The 10,718-nt window shown below is 46.4% G+C and overlaps 1 protein-coding gene across 1 annotated transcript; it reads left to right on the forward strand.

Moving 5' to 3' along the window:
- The first annotated feature begins 532 nt into the window (after positions 1–532).
- LOC309399753 (calmodulin-1) lies at positions 533–7,621 on the forward strand. The gene is made up of 6 exons (XM_081967838.1): positions 533–754; positions 1,753–1,783; positions 2,901–3,044; positions 3,934–4,040; positions 5,429–5,564; positions 6,943–7,621. The coding sequence occupies exons 1-6, from the start codon at positions 752–754 to the stop codon at positions 6,969–6,971; spliced, it is 450 nt and encodes a 149-aa protein (XP_081823964.1). The 5' UTR covers positions 533–751; the 3' UTR covers positions 6,972–7,621.
- The last annotated feature ends 3,097 nt before the right edge of the window (positions 7,622–10,718 follow it).

The following is a 10,718-nucleotide window of genomic DNA, read 5'->3' on the forward strand; positions in this document are numbered from 1 at the left end:
GGTCCCTTTGCATAAACTAATGTTTGCTTCAATGGCTATTTTAAATACTTAATTGAATTATTACTAAGCATTTTTAAAAAAATATTCATCAACAGAGGAGTATTATTGGCTGTCTGTCTTATTTTGGGGAAAAAATATTATTAAAAACAATATTTTGCAAATTTTAAGATTGATGGATTTCAACTCCCAGAATTCCCCAGCCAGCTGGGAAATGAAGTTACGACCTTAAATATACTCCCCTTTAATAGCCACACATTCATTGGGCGGCTTCCCCTTTAAATCTCACTCTCTTTATTGACAGCCGACAGTATTTTTTTTCCGGGTCAGGCTTCCTCTTGACTCCGCCCACTTTTCCTTTTCTTCCTCCTCTCCTCGGCCTGTTATGACGGCTTCTCCTTTAAGCAGCCCCCTCGACGCAATGCAGAGGAGGCTGAACCAATGGGGGCACGCTCAGCGGGCCACGTGAGGGGAGTGAGCAGGGAGGCGGAGCTATAGGGACAAGAGCCCGGATGTTAGAAGGCAGGGGCGGGGCGTCGCCCATGCAGCCGGGTTGCTCGCCGGAACTCGTTGGCGGAGCGATTCGATTGGCGCGGCGAGGCGGCCGAGCAACGGTCGCCGCCTGCCGTTGGGGGAGCGCCAGGGCGCATGCGCGAGAAAGGCAGCACAGCAGCGGCTCCTCAGTCTGTGGCGGACGGAGGCGGGCAGGATCCTAAGGCTGAGAGAACGCGGCCTGCTCCCTTTCCCGGTCACCATGGTGAGGGGAGGGGGCAATTTTGAGGCGGGGGGGAGACGGGACAGCGTGAATAAACCCACCCGGGCCGCGCGTGATCCCCAAAAGGGGCGGGGCAGGAAAGGGGAGTGGCCAGACTTGGAGAGGGTGCTCCTGAAGACCCTCTAGCCCACCCTCTATTAAACCCCCCCCTTCAACAAGACGGGGGTCCCCCCGAGACAATAGAGGGGCTTTGACCGGGGGAGGGCCTGGACCCCCTCCTCTGAAATGGGGGGGGGGGGGCTAGTAGTCTCAGGGAGGGGGGAATTTGAGCAGAGGTCAGCACCAGAGGAGGGGAGGGGCGGAGCTATATGAGGCCCCGCCCCCTTGGATATTGGGGTCGCGGGGGAGGGGCTAAGGAGGGAGGGAGGATTTAGAAATGCCAATCATTGTTAGTTTGGAAAACACAGGTGTGTAAAATATGGATATAATATGGAAAAATTATAAATAGACTAATACAAGTAGAAATTTAGTTCAATTTTTCTTTACTTTTCCTATTACTGTAATTACTGTTTTAATTTAAAGTACTGTTATACAGTAGTGGCCAAAATTGTGGAAACCTTTTGGGAAAAGTGGGCAGGTTTGATGGCGAATAACACTGCTTTTTTATTTTGCTTTAATAGTCCCATAAAATTACACATCAATGCCCGGAATTACAAATGGCACTCCAGAAAGTGACTTAATGACTGTGTTTCACGCTGACGACCAGGGCGGCAACATTCCAGGGGTCACGGGATCAAAATTCACACGCTTGGCTCACAGATATGACCTTTTTCTGTGTTTTGGTACCCATCGCCAAGCCTCCGAATGTACCCCCCCCTTAACCGTGGGGATGGTGTCCCTTTTTGGCAGTGCCCTTGTAACTTCGAATGCTTTCTCCATGGACTGTTGTAAGTCGAGGACTACCTGCATACAGTGAGAAGGAAGCTGGCCCGATTTAGAAAGGGAGTCTTGACTTTTTATTTTCTGGTTAATTTTCTCAGGCTGACCAACTGACCGAGGAGCAGATCGCAGGTAAAGAATTGGAGGGTCCCTGGAAGAGTTGCGGAATTGATTCGGATAGCTGGAAAACAGACATCTCCCCCCCCCCCCCCCGAAAACTCAACTGTCATTTAGACAAAAGAGGCTGCCTTCTCACAATCAGCTACTCTTCCCTCTGAAAAATGAGATCGCGTGTGGTCTTCTTTCTCTTAATCTTTTTAAATTATTTCTTTTTTTAAATAATTCATAATACAAAATACAAAAATGGCAAACAAAACAGTGGGAAAGACAGGGGAGGGAAAAGTGTAGGAAAAAGAAAGAAAAGGCATTGACTTCCGACTTCCTTTGGTGCAGTCGAATAAGATAACCTCAAAACCTAGTTTGTAATAGTGTAAACTAGCTATTTCTATATCAACAAATCTTATCTCATCGGCAAAACCCAAAATCAATCATTCCCACCCACCCACCTTATCATCTACCTTCTATCCATCCATCCATTTATCTATCATCTGTTATCTATGATCTATCTCATCTATCTATCTTCTATCATGCATCCTTCCATCCATCCATCCCTATCTAATCTACCATCCATCCATCCATCCATCCATCCAGCTATCTAATCCATCCATCCATCCATCCATCCATCTAGCTATCTATCTAATCTTCCATCCATCCATCCATCCATCTACTGTGATCTATCTGCTACCTATGATCTGTCTATCTTCTATCATCCATCCATCCATCTATCTATCATCTATCTGTTACCTATAATCTATCTCATCTATCTATCTTCTATCATGCATCCTTCCATCCATCCATTCATCCATATCTATCTAATCTATCATCCATCCATCCATCTAGCTATCTAATCTTCCATCCATCCATCCATCTAATCTATCTTCCTTCCATCCATCTATCTACTATGATCTATCTGCTACCTATGATCTGTCTATATTCTATCCATCCATCTATTTATCTTCTATCACCTTTCTGCTATCTATGATCTTATCCGTCAATCTAACTATCTTCTATCATCCACCCATCCCTCTATATCTGTCTGTCTGCCTGCCTGTCTCATTTGCTTTGTTAAAAGTTTGGATCGAGGGGGCGAATGTAGATCTGACCTTGCCCTCTCTCCTGTTCCTTTCAGAGTTCAAGGAAGCCTTCTCCCTCTTCGACAAAGACGGCGATGGCACCATCACCACCAAGGAGCTGGGCACCGTGATGCGTTCCCTGGGTCAGAACCCCACCGAGGCAGAGTTGCAAGACATGATCAACGAAGTGGATGCGGATGGTGAGCAGGGTCCTTACCGGGATGGTGGCTGGGAGGCTGTTTGGGGAGAATAACAGAATCATTTAGAATTGGAAGGGACTTGGAGGTCTTCTAGACCAACCCCATGCTCAAGCAGAAGACCCTATATTATTTCAGACAAATGGCTGCCCAATCTCTTCGTGAAAAACTCCAGTGTTGGCTCAACTTCTGGAGGCAACTTCTGTTCCACTGATTAATTGTTCTAACTGTCAGGAAATTTCTCCTCAGTTCTAAGTTGCTTCTCTCCTTGGTTAGTTTCCCCCCATTACTTCTTGTTCTACCCTCAGGTGCTTTGGAGAATAGCTTGACTCCCTCTTCTTTGTGGCATCCCCTGAGATATTGGAAGACTGCTATCCTGTCTCCCCTAGTCCTTCTTTTCATTAAACTAGACATCCCCAGTTCCTGCAACCGTTCTTCATATGTTTTAGCCTCCAGTCCCCTAATCATTTTTGTTGCTCTTCTCTGCACTCTTTCTAGAGTCTCCACATCTTTTTTCTATCGTGGGGACCAAAACTGAATGTAGTATTCCAAGTGTGGCCTTATAAAGTGGTATTAACACTTCACGTAATCTTGATTCTCTCCCTCTGTTGATGCAGCCTAGAACTGTGTTGGCTTTTTTGGCACTTGTACTACACCAACGGCTGATATTTAAGTGATGGTCCACTAGGACTGGAGAGATAAGGGGCTAAAATAGGCCTTGATTTTTCCAGAGTTTCAGCTTAGAGGAGGTGGTGTGTGTGTGTGTGGAGAATCTACATTTTTTTGGTGGGGAATCTAGCATTTTGTGCACGCGTTCTTGTGATTGGGTAGCAAAAAGCTATCTTTATTTCATTTTTTTTTAGTCAGTTGATCTGACTGATCCTTTCCCCAGGCAACGGCACAATCGATTTCCCAGAATTCCTCACCATGATGGCCCGGAAAATGAAAGACACCGACAGTGAAGAAGAGATCCGCGAGGCCTTCCGAGTTTTTGACAAGGTGAGTTTGCTTAATTTGGGAAGGCTTCGGGTAGTCCTCGACTTACGACCTCAGTTGAGCCCCAGAGTTGGCTGGAAGCATTTGTTAAGCGAGTTTTGCCCATTTTACGACTTTTCTTGCCACCGTTGTTAAGTGAAGCGTTGCATTCGTTAAGTTGGTCGCCCCGTTGTGAAGTGAATCTGCCTTCCCATAACTACAGCGCAGGCGGCCAGATTCTGCACAGCAGCACTGGGGATTCGTCACAAACATGTGTCTTCTCCACCATAGTGATGTTATACAAGTGTGGCAAGGCCTTTGCGCTGCTTAGTCACTTCCCTCTGAGCGTTGAACCTACAACTAGCCACACAGTGCAACTATCATATAGTCAGACCATGTGTAATTGACACTGGATTTTATTATAGATTTTAGTTACCATATTTTTCGCAGCATAAGATGCACCTTTTTTCCTCAAAAAGAGGCTGAAAATCTGGGTGCATCTTATACAATGAATGCAGCATTTTTGCCCTTCCAAAACACTGCCCCCTTCACCAAAATGGCCGTGCATACCCTTATGGAGGCTTTCAGAGAGCTCCTGGGGGCTGGGGAGGGCAGAAATGAGCAAACAATGGGCTGTTTTTTGCCCCAGCCCCCAGCAGCACTCTATAAGCCTCCATAAGGCTATGCATGCAATTGTTTTGATAAAAAACGGGGCCGTTTTTGCAAAAAAACAGGCCGTTTTTTGCTCCCCCCCAGCACTCTGCAAGCCCCCCCCCTCCCCTGGCTATTTATGCCTTTTTTGGGGGGGGAAACGGGGCCGTTTTTGGGAGGTTTGCAGAGTGCAAAACCTTTTTTTTTTCCTTTTGGAAAGCTCTTTAACGGATTGATGAGAATTAGATTGATCAAGTGCTGTGCCAGCAGAAACAAAGTCTTAGGTGCTGCAGATTGTCAGCGATTTCCTTCTCCAGCACATGGATAGATACACCTGGAAACATCTACCTACCTACCTACTCTCTCTCTCCCTACCTACCGTATTTCTCTCTCTATTTCTCCCTATCCCTCTACCTACCTACCTACCTACCTACCTACCTACCTACCTACTCTCTCTCCCTCCCCCCCTTCCTACTGTATTTCTCTCTCTTTCTCTCCCTCTATCTACCTACCTAATTTTCTCTTCAAAACCTTGGTGCGTCTTATACTCCGAAAAATACGGTATTATTTTATACTAGAAGTGTTCAGTGTATATTTCCTGAGTGCTTTTATTTGTTCAGGTCGCTGGTCTATGACTGTAATAATAAATGGTTCTTGTTGGTCCTAAAGTCATTAATTCAGCGCCTCTATAACTTTGAAGGGACACTAAACGAACGGTTGTAAGTTGAGGCCGGTCTGTCCCTCCTTCCTTTTCTCTCCAGGATGGCAACGGGTACATCAGCGCCGCCGAGCTGCGCCACGTGATGACCAACCTGGGCGAGAAGCTGACGGACGAGGAGGTGGATGAAATGATCCGAGAAGCGGACATAGATGGGGACGGGCAAGTCAATTACGAAGGTAAGGGGCTTTTAAAGACCCTTAAAAGAGGTCGAAAGTGCAGGTGGCATTTATGCCAGGCAAATGTTTTAGTATATTTCCCCTGCCCCCTCTTACTGGGCAAGCGGAGCTCTTGAGAATACTGAGGACTAGAAACAGGGGAAGGAAAGGTGGGTTCAGATCCCCCTTTTACAAACCACATCAAAGGACTTTGCTTTGTGAGCGCACTCCCGTTTCCCCTGAAAATAAGACATTCCACCAGATAATAAGCCCAACTGTAGTTTTGTTTCCATTTTGGTGCATCAGCCTTGGCCACTTTGAAGGCAGCTGGCTGGGGAATTCTGGGAGTTGAAGTCCCATCTTCTTCAAAGTGGCCAAGGTTTCAGAGACATTGACCTACAGATAGATACAGATTAACAGAGTTGGAAGGGACCTTGTAGGTCATCTAGTCCCGCCCAGGCAGACCCTACACTGTAGTTTCAGGACCAATTTTTAACCTTTTTATCTGCATCTTTTGCGAATGAGGACATCCTGTCTGTCAAGGTGGCCAGGGAATTATGGGAGTTGAAGTCCACCCTTCTTCAAAGTGGCCGAGGGTTGAGAGACACAGATCTAACAGGATACAGTAGTGGCCAAGATTTGTGGAAACCTTTTGGGAAAAGTGTATTTTTGAAGTTTGATGGCTTAATAACATCACCTTTTTTGGAGTAGGATCATAAAATCATATATCAGCGGAAAGATAATTTAATCAAGAATGTAAGGCAACAAAGTTTGTTCAATTATCTGTATTCTATGAAAGGGTGTAGCCAAATATATAGCCAGCAATAAAACACAGTTAATAGAAGCAATCATTCAATCTTGGTTTCACATTATAACAGCTGCAGAACTAAATGACTTGGTTGACTTGATGGGAAGACGTTGTAAGGTTGTAATCCATGCTAAAGGTTACCCAACTAAGTATTAACTGACGTGATAATTTTTGTATGTCTCATTTTTTTCTATGGTGATAATTTTTATATATATCGTTTTTGTCTATGGTGATCATTTTTGTATAGCTCGTTTTTTCTATGTGTTTCACTTGTCTCCTTCATAACCGCTCTTCTAATAGCAACTCCTTCATAAAAGTGGTTGCATTACATTCTTGATTAAATTATCTTTCCATTGATCTGTAATTTTACGGCACTACTAAAAAAAAAAGTGGTGTTATTCGCCATCAAACCTGAAAAATACTGTATACTTTTCCCAAAAGGTTTCCACAATTTTGGCCACTACTGTTATGTTCTTGGAACAATTGCTTGTCTAAACAGATTTATTAATGGGTGGGAGGCATCGTCCTTTTGGTAGCCCCTTCCTCAGCAGGCCCTGACTCCCTTCTCCGTCCTCTCTCCTTGCTCCGTAGAGTTTGTACAGATGATGACCGCCAAATAAGACAAGCCGCTGCCTCTTCCCCCCCCTCCTTCCCCTCCCCTCGGCCGCCCCCCTCACCCGTTCAGGATGGAAGGATGGCCTGCTTCCTGGCTGGGATCTTCTCCAGCCCCACCTGTCTTTTGTCTGTGTACATCTCATGCCCCATTGGCGCTTTTAGCAGTTTGTGGCTGTACCCTGCTCTGCCTCCCTTTGCCCGCCCTCCTCGTGCCCCGGGGTGGGCGTGGCGGCGGCCAGGGGGGACGGTGCCTCGAAGCCCTTGCGGAGAGGGATGGGGACGGAATACGGGATGCCTTTGGACAAGAGGTGGGTAGGAAGGTGAGGCCGCCCCCTCTCTCCCCCTGGTTCAACCCCTGCCTTCCAACCCAAAGTCTCTCTCCCACCCACCCACACATTCATGGACTGTTGTCGTATGCAGTTACATACTTCCGCCATCGACCCGTTGTCTTCCTAGGACTCTGCATTATCTTGGATATATTGTAATTGTTAAACCTAATCGGTACCATCCTCTCCACCCCCCATCCCACCCCGACCCTCTCCAGAGCTTCAGGGAATGCTTCTCTTCCATTCCAGTTGATGTAAAGTTTTCTTTTTATTATTATTTCTCCTTTTATTTTATTTTTTCTTCTTTTAAATAAACTTTGTGTTTCAAACTGGTGGAGCCAATCTGCTGATGTGGAAAAAAAAACAAAAAAACAAAGTGACCTGAAGCCCTGCTGCTTTTTGGAGGAGTTTGGGATACTTGTATATTTTTTGCAGTCGCTGAGAAATCAGCGTTCTTCAAAGATTCCATTTCCACCCCACAAGACTGCAGCAGATTCCCCGAAAGTGCCATTCTTGGGTTTTCCCTTGGATCTGCCAGCTCCCAGATCAGGAAAACCTGCATATATTTTTCAAACCAGTCTTTCCTTCTTTGGCAGCGATGGGAATTGGAGGCCCACTGAAGGAGGTCACTTAAAAAAGGAAAGATTTTCTCTAAATTGCAGAGTCGAGAATGAAAAACCAGCGCTGGCCATTTATTTGGGAAGATTGGCGGGGTGGGGGGGAAGAGATACTATTGATATAACTATTCAAGCTTTGAGATCCCCATCAAAATAAAATTCATAGTGAAAGGGTAAATTTGTGGGTTTCAGCATTGGGAAGTCTGGTGTATTTCAACTTTCCAGAGAATGTACTAAGCAAGGGACTCTATGCCCAGTGCCATGAAAGAATGAACTCGTGATATTTCAGGTTTATATGGATGCATTTGTCATGTGTGTATACACACACAAACACACCAATAGAAGAGTATATTTGTAGCGTGGAGTACTTAGTGCTCTCTAAGCTTGGTGGTTTTCCTTGCTTCCTTCATGACCCAACTAGGTAACATCATCAGTGCTAGAAGGGGGAAGGAGGAGGAGGAGAATTGTGGGGTCCTTGGTGCTCTCTGAGCTTGCAGACGTTTCATGACCCAACTAGGTAACATGATCCTTGTGCTAGGATGGGGTGGGGCTAGCTCATTTTAGTGGCTCAGTTCAACCCTCCGCTCCATATTTTCTGTTGGTACCAAAGTGTCGAAGGCTTCAAAAAGCACACAATTGGGAGAAATGTGCATTCAGGCACACTAACAAGGACTGGATGCACAAACACCTATAAAATGAGAGCCATCCCCCTCCTCCTCCTAGTCCTGATAACATTGCCTAGTTGGGTAATAAAATGTCTGCCCCCAAAAAAGAAAAGAAAAAACAGAGAGCACCAAGGATCCCATAGTTGACCACCTCTTCCTCCTCTGCAGATCTCCCTCCCTTCTACACAGATTAGGTTCCCTAGTTAGGTCATGAAACATCTGCAAATAAATAAATAAATAAACCACCCAAACCAACCTCAGGGAGCACCATATAAACCACAGAACCAAATATTTCCGAATTTGTTCCATCGTGCCAAACCTGGTAATGCTTTTTGGTCTTGTTCTGACTGGGGCTTCCCAAGAGCCTGAAGCCTGAACTCCTTGTTGTCCCGACAAAAAAACCCTTTTATTAATTTACTGTGAATTCCGCTCCTTCAATACAAATACAATAGCAGAGTTGGAAGGGACCTTGGAGGTCTTCTAGTCCAACCCCCTGCCTAGGCAGGAAGCCCTATACCATTTCAGACAAATAGCTGTCCAATATCTTCTTGAAGCCTTCCAGTGTTGGGGCATTCACAACGTCTGGTGGCAACTTCTGTTCCACTGATGAATTGTTCACGTCCAGCAAAGTCTTTCAAGGGAGGATTTGCAGTCACAGACTTTATCTGGCTTGGAGAGCTGCCAGGCCAAGATCTGAAGAACTTGGCCAGGAGTCTCAGAGAGTCACAAACCAATTAAGCGAACTAATGGTCTCCTGCAAACTCCACTCCCCTTTTGCTCCTCTTTTATTTCCTCTGGGAGGGGCCATTCACTGTCCTCACTCCCAAGTCGACCCCTGTTCTTTAGCTGTTCCCTTCGTCTGGCAACTCTGCGCCTGCGCACACTGGGAACAGGCTCCAGCTGTTCTTCTGCCTCACTGATGTCTGACTCCGAAGGCAGCTGATAACTGGCATACGGCCCTGGCCCCCTCTCTGCCTCTGACACAGAGCCCTCCTCAGAGCCTTCCCCAGACTCCAGGACTGGCCCAGGTTCCTCCCCAACCCTCCTCACTGTCTGAATGTTGTTGGCAGGTCTTTGGAATTAAATCTTGCCCAAAAGAATCCAAGAAAGAGTGATTTGGCTTCAGAAGCGATTTTTATTTTCAAATAAAAAATACACATGGTTTGGTTGCATGGGCCAGGACACACCCCCACCCCCACCCCCAAATGGGTGACCCCTGGCCTCTTGTGCTACTGAAAAGGATGTTAAAAGGATGCCCTCCACTCCCTCACTCGTCTCCTCCTTGGCACAGAGCGGAGGGCGTCATGGCAGTTAAGACATACACATATATGTACAGGCGTGCGCACACGGATGTCCCTCACCCCACAGAAAGGAGGAGCTTCTTAGCTCCCCGCAGGAAACAGCTGCCAAGTACAAACAAATGGAAGGCGGAGGGAAGCAGCTGGCCAAATCGTTGATTTGGGTACCACAGCTAGTCCTCGACTTACGGCCACGACTGAGGCCAACGTTTCGGTTGGTTAGTGAGACACGAGCGAGGTTGGCCCCCTTTTTGCGTCCTTCCTTGCCACCGTCCTTAAGTGAATCTGGCTTCCCCGTTCGACTTTGCTTGTCGCAAAACGGGGAATCGTGTGACCTTAGGACACAGCAACGGTCGTAAGTATGAACCAGTTGCCAAAGCGTCTAGAATTGTGATCGCGGAGAGGCCGCCACCGTCGTACGTGTGAGGTTACTTTTTTTCCCCTAACTTCGGATGGTCACTAAATGAACCGTGGTAAGTTGAGGACTACCTGCCTTTTAAACAGGCTTAGAAATGGGGCGAAATTAGCACAGGCTGCTTAGATTTTTTTTATCCTTTTAAAAAAATATAGATATATAAGCGTTCAGAAAATGCCTCGTTATGTTTGCTCCTAACCTCTCGAACGAGACACCCGGCCCGGTTCACATGATGCTTGGTTAAAGACAGCTTAAGGGGGAGCCGGGTTCAAGACTTCCTCTCTAAATCCCATCTCCCCGGAGGTTGAAGCCAAGCGTGGAATTTATTTAATTTTTGCGTAGGGAGAAAAATCAGTGGCGCCCTTCCACTCCCTGCCCGATACTGTGATTTTAAAGCCTCCGCTCGCTTCCTCCTCCTTCCTTCCTAGACC

This window comes from Natrix helvetica, assembly GCF_964273705.1.
Source record: "Natrix helvetica genome assembly, chromosome: 16".
NCBI classification, from domain to species: domain Eukaryota; kingdom Metazoa; phylum Chordata; class Lepidosauria; order Squamata; family Natricidae; genus Natrix; species Natrix helvetica.

Bases quoted from the DNA above. Each gene is read 5' to 3' on its own strand.
- LOC309399753 (XM_081967838.1), top strand. The intron at 1,784-2,900 runs GTAAAGAATTGG...TGTTCCTTTCAG, and splicing joins GACCGAGGAGCAGATCGCAG to AGTTCAAGGAAGCCTTCTCC. The intron at 3,045-3,933 runs GTGAGCAGGGTC...TCCTTTCCCCAG, and splicing joins CAACGAAGTGGATGCGGATG to GCAACGGCACAATCGATTTC.